Source organism: Mobula birostris, chromosome 5, assembly GCF_030028105.1.
Source record: "Mobula birostris isolate sMobBir1 chromosome 5, sMobBir1.hap1, whole genome shotgun sequence".
Lineage (NCBI taxonomy): Eukaryota > Metazoa > Chordata > Chondrichthyes > Myliobatiformes > Myliobatidae > Mobula > Mobula birostris.
Genome location: NC_092374.1, coordinates 91,859,310 through 91,874,178, shown reverse-complemented (window position 1 = coordinate 91,874,178; position 14,869 = coordinate 91,859,310). Strand labels below are relative to the sequence as shown.

Here is a 14,869-nt window from a genome sequence, read left to right as displayed (position 1 = left end):
ACTGACCATTCTTGTACCTCATCTTCAGGAAATCATTCTTCTAAATGAACACAAGGACTATTTATAAAAGTAAACAACGAACTTTTATCTACTGTGACGTTTTCTTCACATTGCTGGCTTAGCAAAACTTTAACTTTGTCACTCCACGTAACATTGTCTCCCAGATACTGATTTCTTATCGTTAATTTTGCCCAGCGCAAAATGAAGTGAATCAATCGGTGTCAGGCCACTCTTTTGCAGAATCTTGCACAGTGCAGCCAGCTCATCAAAGACATCATTTAAAACGTTTATCAATTTCTTGTAGTATTTAGCCACAGGGTCATTTGACTGATCTTTTTCAATAAAAACTTAGTGAGCTATCTACAGGATTTGAAACAAATCTTTGTTAACTTTACGATATGAACACTGTCCGCCAAAGATGGCTGCCGCCGTGATGCAGCTGTACAAATCAGAACAGGAAAGGTGAGGTGACGTAAATTAGTGACGTGCATTGAGGTATTTGAGAAACCGACTAACTAGTTAACAGAAACATTTAGCTAAAAGATTATTTTCAATAAGTATAATTATTAATTGCTACATTATTTTAGGTAACTAACCTTCTGTGCGCACATTAACTTCCTTTGTGCGCTGGTTGAAAAACGTGCGTGCACGTGCACACGCGCACAGCTTAGAGGGAACATAGGTCATCACGCCACTGTGTCATAAGTGTGCGCCTCACTGAAGAGTACATGAGTGTCCCTGGCTCCGTGTCTTTCAATTAGTTTTTGGAGATATAAAACATAACAGTGATGAGGCAGCTTTGAGACAAACTTGAGATGAATACCTGTCTGCTGACGTGCAGCATGTTTTTCATTTTCTTCAGAAAGGGAGAGGAATGGTCAAGTAGAAAACTGCTGCATATAATTTCTTTTGAAAAGGGGAGAGACAGTTGAGTCTCTTTTTTTTAAAAAAAAGGCAGAAAATGGACAAAATTCACAGATTCACAAACGGTGAGTGCCAGATGATAAATAATTAATGAAAAAATCAGAATTAGCTGGGTACACCAGAAAGACAGATGCATTCAACTGCACAGCAAAACTGGAATATGTATACTGAGTGAATTGAGTGGTATTTTGAAGCACAAGTCCTGGTATTATTGAGTGCATACAGTTTGCTTAAAAGCTTAACTGCTCTAACCAAACCAACTTTGCTGATATTGTGAAAGTTATCCAAGAACAGTTGGAACTGAAATCATTGTTGATTGATTGCAGAATGCTTTAGGCTGACTGAGCCAGCCTCAGTAGCAACCTTGCCATTTAGTATTTCTCTTTTTTATGAGGTCAAGTTGGTAGCTCGATGGAAAGCATGAAAGGAGCTGGCTGGATTCGAACATAAGGCCCCTTGGTTCAAATTCCAGTGTTGATACCATTACACCACCGTCCAGCAGGTTGACTGGGTAGCCTTGAAATTTACAATGTATAAACTAACAATAGACAACAGGTTTTTTGTGGGCAGCATCTGAGAAAGCTTCTGATATGTTAATCAGGCAGTTACTTGTGAAATGTGGCTTGGTTTTAAGCCGGAAGAGAGTTCAAGGAGATTCAGGAAATATGCAAGCATTTGGCTTTTGTGAGTGTAAAGAACCAGAATCTACTCTGTGTGCATTAAGGTTATTGCATGAACTTCAAGTGGGAGACAAAAAGCTGCTTGTAGGTACAAAGACCAAAGCCCAGCTGGAATGGAAGGCTAAAGAAAGGAGTCAATGGAGATACAAAAACAGAGGATTCATCAGATGATGTTGGCATGAGAAAGGGAGCAATAGAATTATTAATAAGAGAATACTTCAGTGAACTAAATGCACCTTCCCAAGATTAAGAATCTAGAAGAAGAAGAAGTGTCCAGAGCTGTCTGAACCACTTCCTGCAGTCTGAGTCAACTCGTACAATCATGGTGGAGGAGGTCCCACAGCCTGAGATTGTTTTCATAACCACAAGTCAAGCAGAGTGATCCCTCTCAGCAGGAAAGACTTTATCCCACAGGAGTAAGAAAGCTTTACAGTATTGAAATCTTTAACCCGAAATGGGACATTTTAAAATTTTCCTATGCTGTGGGAGTCTATATAGATAGATACCTTATAGATCCCAAAGGAAATTAGTGTCACAGTAGCATTACAAGTGCATGGAAATAAATATTAGAAGAGAAGCAGAAAGAATAAAAACAAAAAAAGTTACCTCAAACAGTCTAACAAGAGGAGGTTATCATTTCCCTGGCTATAGGTTGACTCATTGTAGAGCCTAATGGCTGAGGGTAAGGATGACCTCATTTGGTAGTTCTATTAAATCATATACAGTGTATATAGGTGAGATGCATTCTATATTGAGCTGGATTTTATAGCTGAGTGGGGAGGAGTGTTGCATATTTAGTATTTAAGTAATATTTGAGGAATGCAGGTGAGGTCTGGCTCTGCGCACCTAGCACACAGGCCTGGTGTGTGGACACGCCTTGGTGCTTGTGAACCAGATCTCCTGCTACGGGTAAATGGCTCCAGGTCCTTGTGGACAACCTTGAGAGAGATGAGGGCTATGGGAGTAAACCCAGACAGCAAATCTGGAGTGGAGCCCCGAGACGGCTGGACGTCATTGAACATCCTTCCGGCAGCTGCTGCAGCCAAGCTGATGCCAAACATATTCCTTCATAAGCTTTCCTTTGGACTACACTGGCTAGGCCGAGAGGGGAATCTTGACGACTGGGCATCTCAGGATCTCCGTACCTTCCGCCCAGACTTGTGACAATCCTTTGAGACAGACGGATCAACCATTTGGGAAGTATTGTATATTGTTTGGTGAAGCATTCTTTGTTTAAGTAACTCATTATGGTTATGTGTATGAAATCCATGAATGAAGTATGTCACTGCGTGTCATACATACGTGTCTCGCTTCGAGTAAAAATGAAGCTGGACTCACATTCTGGACTCTTGGTCTTTTGCTTTCTGTTAATTTTGTGTTTTGGAGTTACAAAATGTGAAAGCTTCATCCCGGTCAGCTGTGTAACAGAGGACTACCTGACTGTGGGCTGTTCTGAGGGACAGGGACACAGACACACACTCACAGATACGCAGTTGTATATACTCACTCACTGTGTGAGAGAGAGAGAGAGACACACACACACAACACAGACACACATCGAGACAGTCACACAGATATATTCTACATGCACGCCTGTGTTGTCGGGGAGGCTGGAAAATCTTTCGCTGTGGACTCGAAGACGCGAGATCTTTATGATCTTCGGGCACAGAGCTCGTAAAAAGCGACGAGACGGACTTTTTAACATCATAAACCAGCGGGTTGTTGTTATGTCTGCTGCTTGCTGTGAAAGTGGGGGACACCTCCCTCTCCCCTATTAGAGAGAGAGCCTGTGGGTTGCCAAATGCTGGATGAAATGCGATAGTCTTTGGGGTAACTGCAAGGTCTGTGCCTTTGCTATCGCTTAGCTCACGCTTGTGCTTGGTAGCGGGTGCGCTTTTGTTTTGCCGGTGGGGGGAGGGGGGATTGTTGCTCACCGCCACTTACACGTTGGGGGGGGGGGGTTCTCACATTTAACTGTCATTCATTCTCTGTTTTTGTGGATGTTTTGCAAAGAAAAAGCATTTCAGGATGTATATTGTATACGTTTCTCTGACACTAAATGGAACCTTTGACAGACTTCAAATGGTGCTGGAAGATCGCCATCTTGGTGAAGGACGCCCTTTGCTCTGTCTGAAAACTCGTCAGGCACCCAGCTTAGTGAGATGTCCACAAGGGAATGTTACCAGCAGGCAAGTTGCTCCTGTTGTTATTGTTGCTTGTGTTCTGCTGAACATGGGGGCCTGTCCTCCGGAATGCTCCCAGTATGTTGGTTGTTAATGTAAACGAAGCATCTGATTGTGTCTTGATGTACATGTGATGAATAAAATTTGAATCTAATTCTAGGGTCCTGCAGCCACGGGACACCGTGCGGCTGGGTTTGTGTAACCACCTGTAGGGGACAGGAGTGGTGTGAATGCATCGTAAGAAAATGGTTTGAGTAGATTTTAAGACAGACATCCCTGGCTGTACCTATTATGAATAAAGTTCAAAGTTTGTATGTCACCATGTACAAACTCTGAGTTTCATTTTCTTGTGGGCATTCACAGTAAATACAAAGAAACACAATATCGTCAAGATAAACCGCACAGCGTAAGATGGACAAACAACCAGTGTGCAAAAGATACCAGACTCTGCAAATATACAAAAAGGGGAGAAAAAAATAATAAATATCGAGTGGTATGAGACGAAGAGTCCTTGATAGTGAGTCCTTAGGCTGTGTATTGTTAAGTGTTTAAGTGTATTTTTGGAAAGATTAAAGGAAACTGATAAAAAGGAAAAGGATCCTGTCCAGTTCACCCACCTTACCTGTCCGCACCAACTACCTTACCTGTCCTTGACAAACCTTACCTGTGCACACCAATCACCTTACCTGTCCACGTGACCCCCCACTTACCTGTCTACTTCATTCACCTTGCCTATCACCCACCTTACCTGTGTACTTGACCCACATTACCTGTTCACCTATTAGCCTTGAGGCCCTGAGGACTGGCACTGAACATCCCCCTCTTCATTCTGCCCCCTGGCAATCCCAGGCCACACCATACCTGTCCCTCCACCACCCCCACCTACCCTTCCCACCAGCCAGACGGAATTTCCAGGTGAGCCTGTGATTACCTGTTCATCGTCCCCACCCTTGCGAATGGCATTCGGTGTTCTCACTGTGTGGCCTGCTTTCCACTGGCGAAACCAAAAACTGACTGGGTGACCAGTTTGCAATCACCCTCATGGTTAATGTCCCTCTCAACCCCATTCTCCTGCCTTTTCTCCATAACCTTTGACATCCTGACAGATCAAGAAAATGGCAACCTCTGCTTTAAATATACCTAATATCAGTCTCCACAGCCACCTCTGGCAATGAATTCCACAGACTCTCCACCCTCTGGCTGAAGAAAATGCTCTTCATCTCCATTCTAAATGGACATCCCTCTATTCTGAGGCTTTGTCTGTCTTAAGGTGGGTGCTGGGAGCACACCCCAAAGCAAGACACAGACACTGAAGTACTGGGAACTGGACTGGACTAGAGTTAGGGACAGGACTGGACACAGACTAGGAGCTGGGGCAGGAACACAGACTTGGGCTAGGAAAGCAGGACCAGGACAAGGAACTGGGAACTAGGAGCCTGGGCTTGGACTCCGAGCCAGAGACTGGACAAGGACCCAGAACCTGGGTCTTGACTCAGGCTCAGACTCCAGAACTAGGTGAAGACATGACGTGGCTACAGGACTGGACGAGGCTTGGATTCTTCAAGGCTTTCCTGGGCAGGATGAGGTACTCCTTCTTGGAATACAGGGCCCGGGACCCTTTCTGGGACGCGGGGCCGGGACCCTTTCTAGGATGTGGGGCCGAGATGACTGCTGAGGTAAACTGCCGAGGAAACTGTCAGGGATTCAGATAGAGAGGGAAAGAGAACAGTCCTGCCTCAGGGTAATGGCAAAGACGGCCTGACTTACCCAACGGAGGCGAGGATGGGAAGGGTGCTCAACCCAGGGTGGCTCCGAGTCTCAGGGCAGCCAGCAACCTTGGCTGGCCGCGGAAACAGCTGAATCCATATCTAGCTCAGAGTGGCAGGTGGCCACTCAGCTGGCCCCGGAAACAGCCAAATTCATACCACGGTGACTGCTCCGACTAGAGACAACAAGGCTCCATGAAGCTGTGGTCCTCCAACCAAGCCTAGAGATCACGAATGGCTGCTCTAGCCTTCTACTAGCAGGTTGCTCCAAGGGGATACTGACAAGATGAACCAGCACCCACACTCGAACCCAAGGCCACTTATATTCCTAGCCCCAAGACAAGCATCAGGTGCCTATGATTAAGCCCAACTGAAACAAGGGTCAGCCAGAAGACCCGGGGTCCATGGACTGGACTGTAAACCGGAATGCAGAATTCATGGACTGGACCATGTCTAGGACCAGAGGACACTGTCTTGGTCACTATAGGAAACACCCTCCATGTCCGCTGTGTCTAGGCCTTTCAATATTTGATAGGTTTCAATGAGATTCTTCCCAACCCCCCATTCTTCTAAACTCCAGTGAGTACAGGCCCAGAGCCATCAAACACCTCTCATACATTAACCTTTTCATCCCTGTACACCTCCTCTGGACCGGCTCCATCTTTTCATAGATGTAAGGCCTAAAACTGCTCACAATACTCCAAATGCAGTTTGACCGATAGGCTATAAAGCCTCAACATCACAGCCTTGCATTCATATTCTCGTCTCTGGCTTTGGGCAGCTCACTGACTCTCCCTCCCTGTATCAGAAGGGGCTTATTCAGCCTGTAACTATTACTTCTGTTTTCCCTCTTTCCCACAGCATCGCTGTGAACAACGTGGTTACACAAAGAGCCACCGTGTTCACCCACTTGGCCTTACTCTATCACAGATATTCCTTCTGTTCCTCTCATCCCTCCCTCCATCTTCTCTCCCTGATTGCCTTCATGACCTGTCCTCAACGTCCTCTGGTTCCCCATCTCCTCTCCTATTAGATTTCTTTCTTTAGTCCTTTATGCCTCCCACTTATCACCTCTCCCACCCAACTACCAGTTTGTAATCCTCCCCCCCCCCACCTTATTCTAGTTTCCTCCTCCCCTTTCAATCCTGATGAAGGGCCTTGGCTCGAAACGTCAACTGTTTATTGTTCTCTGTAGACGCTGACCAACCTGCTGAGTTCTTCCAGCATATTCTATGTATTGCTTGAGGGTTTCCAATCCTCTTTATGCCATGGACCCCTACCATTAACTGAGTGGTCTGTGGACCCCAAGATGAAAACTGCTGAAAACAGACACAAATGGTTCTGCGGATGCTGAAGATCTGGAGCACCAAATGCTGGAGGAACTCAGTCGGCCTATGAAGGGGATCACAGAGAGGGAGCATTGAGAGAGGACCTCACTGAACTCTCGTTGAAGAGAAGATGGAAACTTCTTCAGGGTAGACATCCCTTGAAGAGGATTCACAGTGGATCCAATCTCAACCACGAGAAAGAAACTGTTCCCCTGCTGCCCTCTGTCTCTTCGACCATGTGCTCAACCTTGAGACCTGCTCCCACCCACCTGGTTTCATCTATCACCTAACACCTCTTTCTCCTCCCCCCCCCCACCCACCTTTTTATTCTGGTGTCTTCCCCTTCTCAGCCTTGAAGGAGGGTCTCAGCCCAAAATGTCGACTGTTTATTCATTTCCATAGATGCTGAGTTCCATTTTGTGTGCATTGCCTAGGATTTCCAGCATCTGCAGAATCCCTTGTGTTTGAGAACACTGTGCTGTAAATGAAGTAGTTCTGTCTTGGGGACAAAAGCCATGGCAAATGCTGGAACCTGGAACAACTAGCAAAAAGATGTGATTCTTCCCCACCCCTCCTCCCAACTAACTTAAATTGATCTTTTCCTTCCTGTGATGGGGTGACGCCATGTGAATGTGATGCTCCGGATGTGGCTAACCAGTCTTATAAAGCTGTTCACAAATGAAGTTTTAACACAGAGACCTGAGCCAGGAGAAGCTTTATTTTTTTTCTAAAAAATGCCAAATGTAAAGCTGTGAGGAGACTGTTCTACAGCAGTTGGCCCTCATATAGTTGGCTCTACCAGCCAACTGGCTGAGGAGATTTGTATTACATTCAAGAGTTACACCCTGATGCAGGGATCAACCTAAGGCATGGAGGCTGCTCAGCCCTCTCAGTTCCTGCAGCAAACTGCGTCTCTGAACACGTGATAAATGATCTGATTCCCAATCACATGCGCGTGCTGCTGTTGCGTGGATGAAGCTACCAGAGAGAAGTGCTGGTAGTTATGAAGCGGAATCTCTATCAGGCAAAATGAGACACAGCAGGTATCACGTAGAGCCCTTGCAAAGGAAGGAAGTCTGCCTGGTCAACGCTACACCACTTTTAAATGCTACAGATCAAAGGACAGTTCCCTACTTACAATGGAACTACACACCACCCTCACACTTCTCTCTTTGCACCTACAGAACAGACGCCCAAATAACAAATTTAATCAGAATTGCCCGGTCTTCCAGTTAACTGTGGTTCATGGTCTTAGGAACCCCTTCTCCAGAGCTACACTTTAGACTTAATCCACAGTTCATATTCATGTCTGAAGACTAGTGGCTGAGGTCATCTGCTGAAGTTATTTGCTATATGTGCTAACTCCCCAAAAAACACTCTTTAGTACTCACTTTGAGGAATGCAGATTGAAGTTTTTAAAAAGATACTTTTTTTGGTTGATTTATTTACCACCTCTTGTGTATTTAATATTTCAGTAATATTTGAGTAATTTTGTTTGAAAGCACCTTTGTTGTTTAAATAATTATTTATAGGTTTTATGTAAAAATGTGAGTTGTATATATCATGATGCCACCACATGATATGGTGGCACCTCGCTCAAAGTAATCACAAAGTTAGGCTTGTGTGTCTTTACTTGATTGAGTTTAATGTTCTGAAGTTACAAAACAAAATAATCTCTTTTAAAGCAATTCCATAAGAGAGAATTTCACTCCACATCTCAGAGTCTTGGGCTGGGATTTGGAAGTTTGCGCAGACAGACTTCCATTGGCTCCAGTGAGCGTAACACAGCAGGGTGGGAGGGAAGTGGCCAACCACACTCATGGCCACCATCACTTCCTGGGATCTTCCTCTGTAAAAACGGGGCCAACCCGTTTGCCCGGACTTTCAGGATGCGCCTACCCACGTCAGGGGTCACATCAGGTACAGTAAAGTTCTAATAATCTGATACGAGGTTCTATGGATGCTGGACAGATGAGGCAGCACCTTTGGAGGGTGATAAATACTCAAACTGGGACCAAGATCCTTCATCAGGATATAATCTAATATTTCCCAACCATTCCAGGATGTGGAAGGCTTAGACAATGTGCAGAGGAGATTTAGCAGGATGGTGCCCTATCTAGGAGATTTGAAACTCCACTAGTTTGGGATGAAGATTCCAGCATTCTGGATTAAAGGAGGGGACAGGCAATGGAAATGTTCTGGAGGGGGAGACTGTTGCCCCCTCTGTGGGCAGTGGTACCTCAAATCAGCCTCTTCCCGCGGGAGGCTACAGGCTGTACAGGCCAACTCTCAACGTCACCCCTCAAAGGGTGTTGAACACGTCACCACTAGCAAGCAGGTTGAGGATAGCTTTGGGAGGGTATACAATGCTTTGACAGAGCGAGGCTCTCAAAAGGGGGAGGCCTCATTTGAAGCCTATTGATTATTGAAAGGCCTAGATGCAGTGGATGTGGAGAGGATATTTCCTGTAGTGGGGAGAGTCTAGGACCAGAAGACACAGCCTCAGATGTCCATTTAGAATAGAGATGAGGAAATCCTTTAGCCAGAGGGTGGTGAATCTGTGAAATTCATTTGGTGGCTGTAGAGGCCAAATCATCGGGTGTATTTAATGCAGGGATTGATAGATTCACTGCTCAGCCTGTGATCTCAGGAAACCACAGAGTTGTGGACACAGCTCAGCACATCATGGAAACCAGTCTCCCCTCTATGAACTCTGTCTACACTTCTCACTCCTCAGTAAAGCAGCCAGCATAATCACAGACCTCACCCACCCTGGACATTAACTCTTCTCCCTTCCTCCATTGAGCAGAAGATACATAAGCCAGAAAGCGTGTACCAGCAGGGTCATGGACAGCTTCTATCCCACTGCTATCAGTCTCTTGAATGGATTTCTTTCGCTTAAAAAAACTATTGATATCTGAATTTGGGTGGTGGGGTGGAGATATGTCTCTACCAAAGGAGGTGTGAGGTGCTGCTTCCCTCCACTACCCTGCAGGTCACCCTTGAGCAAGGTGTAGCATCTGCTTAACCCCTGGATCAGGGTCATGTGAAGCCATGGGAGCAGGTGATGGATGATCATATGAGCAGCCAGTGCATATCACAAGTCTTGGTTATGGGGCCACTGACACCAGGCAGACAGTCTCTGAAGAGTATTGATAATGGCTGGGGTCACCTGTCTTGTAAAGACACTGCCCAGAAGCCGAAGGGCAAACCACTTCTGTAGAAAAACTTGCCAAGAACAGTCATGGTCAAAGACCATGATGGTCTGTGTCATATGACATGGCATGTAACGATGAGGATGATACCTGAATCTACCTCCTCATTGAACAGTCCCCTAGTTCGACAAGACAGAGTTTTGACCTCAGTACTTTGTCATGGCTTTGTATCTTGTGGTCTGGCTGCACTTTCTCTGCAGTTGCACCTCTATGTTCTGTGTTCTGTTATTGGTTTCGGTATGGTGAAGTGATCTATCTGGATGGGCGGCATACAAAACAAAGTTTTCACTGTATGTGTGACAGTAATAAACCAATTTCCAGTTTGGGCTCTGAGATCATTGACGGTTCCATGGAGTCCGTCCCATGTGATGCCGTGACAAGACCCAGGCCGCCAGGCACAGTTGTGTCTCAGGTGCGATGGCGTTGCGGGAGAGAGGTGGATCGTGTGCGGAGAAGCGCTGGTCAGGTGGTGGGGGCGGGGGGGGGGGTTCAGATGGCTGTGAGTTCGTCGCTGGAGGAGATCTCGATCAGCAGGGAGCCTGGCTGGTGCTGGGGTTCCGAGGGGTTCTCAAGGCGCAACACGTGGCTGGAGCCGCTCTCGTTCTCTGCAGCCAGCATGGTGGCCTGTCCCAACAACCTGTCCCTCAGGAAACCCTTTGACCAGACCTGTGGAGAAGTGGGAGAGGAGGGGTGGTTAAACATGGGGGCAGGGAGGGGAGGAGAGAGAATGAGAGCGATGAATACACAGACACTGGGAATACTGTGACCCCGACCCCTATCCTGCTCTGAGCTGTCTCTGTGACCCTTGAATCCACGACGGTCAGCAGTTTGACCACTGACCTGCCATGACCCCTGATTTCACGGAGGTGGTCAGTGCCATGAACCCAATCCCACGTGGATTTGGTGTGAACTTTGACCCATGGACCAGCTCCATGACCCCTAGGCCACACGTGACCCGACCCATCCTCTCCCCGGATGGACCCCAGTACCTGGATCTTGATGGGTTTCTGGGGCTTCCTCCTATAGAAGAGCCCCTTGAGGTCAAAGTCAGGGCTGGAGGTTCCCTTGTAGACGGTCGACTTCAGCGTAGTGCCCTCACAACTGATCACCACATAAGAATCTGGAGCTGGTGGGGGGGGGGGTGGGAACAGGTAAAAAGAAATTCAGGGTTTTGTGTGGTGACTTGTATGGTACTCTAATCATAAATTTTACTTTGAACTAAATACCGAAGCCCTCCATGGATCTAATGATCTAATCCCTCCCCTCTCCCCCTCCCTCAACCCCTCTCATCCTGTCTCCGGCCCACATCAACTGTCATATCCCTGTCTCACTCCCAGCTCTCCCCACAGCACGCTCTTCATCCCCTCCCCTCTCCCAAGTCGTCACTCTCCACCTGAACCACCCGCCCGTCTCCATCCCTCATCAGCGCACAGAACACAGGATTGTACAGCTCAGGAATAGGCTCTTTGCCCACAACATGATGCCTAATGAACCCAAGTCTCCTTTGCATGCACACGTGACCATAGGATAGAGCAGAACTGGGCCATTCAGCCCATCGAGTCTGTTCTGCCATTTCATCATGGCTGATCCATTTTCCCTCTCAGCCCTAATCACCTACCTTCTCCCTGTATCCCTTCATGCCCTGACTAATCAAGAACTTAATCAACCTCTTCCTTAAATAGATGGCCATTCTCTGGCGTGTCTCTTGTAGGATCTTGTATACCATTCAGAACATAGAAGAGGACAGCACAGGAACAGGCCCTTTGTCCCACAGTGTTGTACTGAACCAGCTAAACAGCAAATCAAACACACCCAAACACTAGTCCCTCCTACCTACACCATGTCCATATCCCTCCATCTTCCTCACACCTCATCCTTAAAAGCCTCTACCACCATACAGGCATCCACCACTCTGGTAAAAGAACTGATCACTCACATCCCCCCTTGAACTTACTCCCTCTCACCTGCAATGCTGCCCTCTGGTATTAGACCCTGGGAAATGTATACTGTCTGTCTACTCTATCTATGCCTCTATCAGATCTCCCCACCCCCAGCCTCCGACACTCCAGAGAAAACAACCCAAGTTTATCCATCCTCTCAAGACAGCACGTGGCCTGTAAACCAGACAGCATCCTCTTCTGCACCCTCTCCAAAGCCTCAACATCCTTCCTATAGTGGGGGAACCAGAACTGTGTGCTGTACTCCAGATGTGGCCTAACTAAGTTTTATGAAGTTGCAACATGAGACATAGGAGCAGAATCAGGCCATTCAGCCCATTGAGTCTGCTCCACCATTCCACCATGCCTGATCCCACATCCCACTCAACCCCATACACCAGGCCATATCCTTTGATGCCCTGACTGATCAGGAAACGATCAACTTCCACCTTAAATATACTCACGGACTTGGCCTCCACCGCAGTCTGTGGCAGAGCATTCCACAGGTTTAATACTCTCTGGCTAAACTATTCCCTTTACCTCTGTTCTAAAAGGTCACCCCTCAATTTTGAGGTTCTGCCCTCTAGTTCTGGATACCCCCACCATAGGAAAGATCCTCTCCACATCCACCCTGTCTAGTCCTTTCAACATTCAGTAGGTTTCAATGAGATCCTCACACATTCTTCTAAATTCCAGTGAGTACAGGCACAAGGCTGCCAAATGCACCTCATATGTTAACCCCTTCATTCCTGGAATCGTCCTCATGAACCTCCTCATGAACCTCCTCTGGACTCTGTCCAATGACAACACATTCTTTCTGAGATAAGGGTCCCAAAACTGTTGACAATACTCCAAGTGCAGCCTGACTAGTGTGTTATAAAGCCTCAGCATTATCTCCTTGCTTTATATTCTATTCCCCTTGAAATAAATGCCAACATTGCATTTGCCTTCTTTACCACAGATTCAACTGTAAATTAACCTTCTGGGAGTCTTGCATGAGGACTCCTAAGTCCCTCTGCTCCTCTGATGTTTGAACCTTCTCTCCATTTAGATAATAGTCTGCACGATTATTCCTTTAACCAAAATGCATTATCACACATTTCTCCACACTGTGTTCCATTTGCCTCTTTTTTGCCTTTTCTTCCATTTTGTCTAAGTCCTGCTGCAGTCACATTGGTTCCTCAGCACAACCTGACCCCTTCACCTATCTTCCTATCATCCACAGACTTTGCCACAAAGCCATCAATTCCATTATCTAAATCAGTGACGAACAGTGTGAAAAGTAGCGGTCCCAATACTGACCCCTGAGGAACACACTTGTCACTGGCAGCCAACCAGAAATGGTCCCCTTTATTCCCACTCGCTGCCTCCTGCCTGTCAGCCATTCCTCTGTCCATGCCAGTACCTCTCCTGTAACGCCATGGGATTTTATCTTGTTAAGCAGCCTCAGGTGTCGCACCTGATCAAACGCCTTCTGAAAATCCAAGTAAATGACATCCACTGCCTCGCCTTTGTCCACCCTGCTTGTTACTTCCTTGAAGAACTCTGTTAGGCAAGATTTTCCCTGACAGAAACTATACTGACTTTGACTTATTTTATCATTAGTCTCCAAGTACCTCGAAGTCTCCTCCTTAATAATAGACTCCAACAATATCCCAGCCACTGAGGTTAGGCTAACTGGCCTATAATTTCCTTTCTTTTGCCTTCCTCCCTTCTTAAAGAGTGGAGTGACATTTGCAATCTTCCAGTCCTCCGGGATCATACTAGAATCAAGTGATTCTTGAAAGATCATGATCCAATCATTGTTATCTCTTCAGCGACCTCTCTCAGGACTCTGGGATGTCGTCCATCTGGTCCAGATGACTTATCGACCTTATGACCTTTGAGTTTGCCTCGTAATTTTTCCTTTGTAATAGCAATGACACTCATTCCTGCTCCCTGACACTCTCACAGACCTCTGGCACACTGCCAGTGTCTTCCACAGTGAAGACAGATGCAAGGTACCCATTAATTTCTTCTGCCATTTCTTTGTCCCCCATTACTACCTCACCAGCATCATTTTCCAATGGTCCAATATCAACTCTCTCCTCCCTTTTATTCTTTATATAACTGAAAAAAGGACTTTGGTGTACTGCTTTATATTATTGGCTAGTTTGCCTTCGTATTTCATCCTTTCCCTTTTTATAGCTTTTTTAGTTGCTTTTTGTTGGATTTTAAAAGCTTCCCACTCATCCTACTTCCCACTCACTTTTGCTGCCTTATATGCCCTTTCCTTAGCTTTTATGCAATCCTTAACTTCCTTTGTTTGCCATGGTTGCCTACCCCTGCCATTTGAAAACTTGTTCTGTGGGGCATATCTATCCTGTGCCTTGTGAACTATTCCCAGAAATTTCAGCTGCCTCTATTCTGCCATCATCCCTGCCAGTATCCTCCTCCAATCCACTTGGCAAGCTCCTCTCTCATGCCTCTGTAATTCCCTTTATTCCATTGCGACACTGATACATGTGAGTTATGCCTCTTCCTCTCAAATTGCACAATGAATTCAATCATATTATCGTCACTGCTTCATGAGGGTTCCTTTACATAAAGCTCTCTAACAACATCTGGGTTATTACACAACACCCAATCCAAGATGGGCTTTCCCTGAGTAGGCTCAGGCACAAGCTGCTCAAAAAAAGCCATCACGTAGGCATCTTGTGATCCAACACCAACCTGATTTTCTGAATCCCCTTGCATATTGAAGTCCCTCATTACAATTGTAACATTACCCTTATTACATGCCTTTTCCAGCTCCCTTTGCAATCTCAACCCCTCATCTTGGCTACTATTTGGAGGC

The 14,869-nt window shown here is 46.3% G+C and overlaps 1 protein-coding gene and 1 long non-coding RNA gene across 6 annotated transcripts in view; one reads left to right on the top strand and one right to left on the bottom strand.

The window, feature by feature from the left end:
* Nucleotides 1–14,869, top strand: part of LOC140197874 (uncharacterized) — a 74,497-nt gene that overhangs the window by 27,745 nt on the left and 31,883 nt on the right. For all 3 annotated transcript variants that reach the window (XR_011886046.1, XR_011886045.1, XR_011886044.1), the window contains exon 3: nt 3,680–3,793. This is a non-coding gene — a long non-coding RNA (uncharacterized lncRNA). The remainder of the gene's footprint in view (nt 1–3,679; nt 3,794–14,869) is intronic.
* The window catches only part of LOC140197872 (calpain-5), a 53,968-nt gene continuing 46,709 nt past the window's right edge, over nt 7,611–14,869 (bottom strand). For all 3 annotated transcript variants that reach the window (XM_072258419.1, XM_072258420.1, XM_072258421.1), the window contains exons 11-12: nt 11,086–11,222; nt 7,611–10,762 (exon numbers count right to left, since the gene is read on the bottom strand). In XM_072258419.1, coding sequence (XP_072114520.1) covers nt 10,586–10,762; nt 11,086–11,222 — 314 coding nt within the window. In that variant the 3' untranslated portion in view covers nt 7,611–10,585. The remainder of the gene's footprint in view (nt 10,763–11,085; nt 11,223–14,869) is intronic.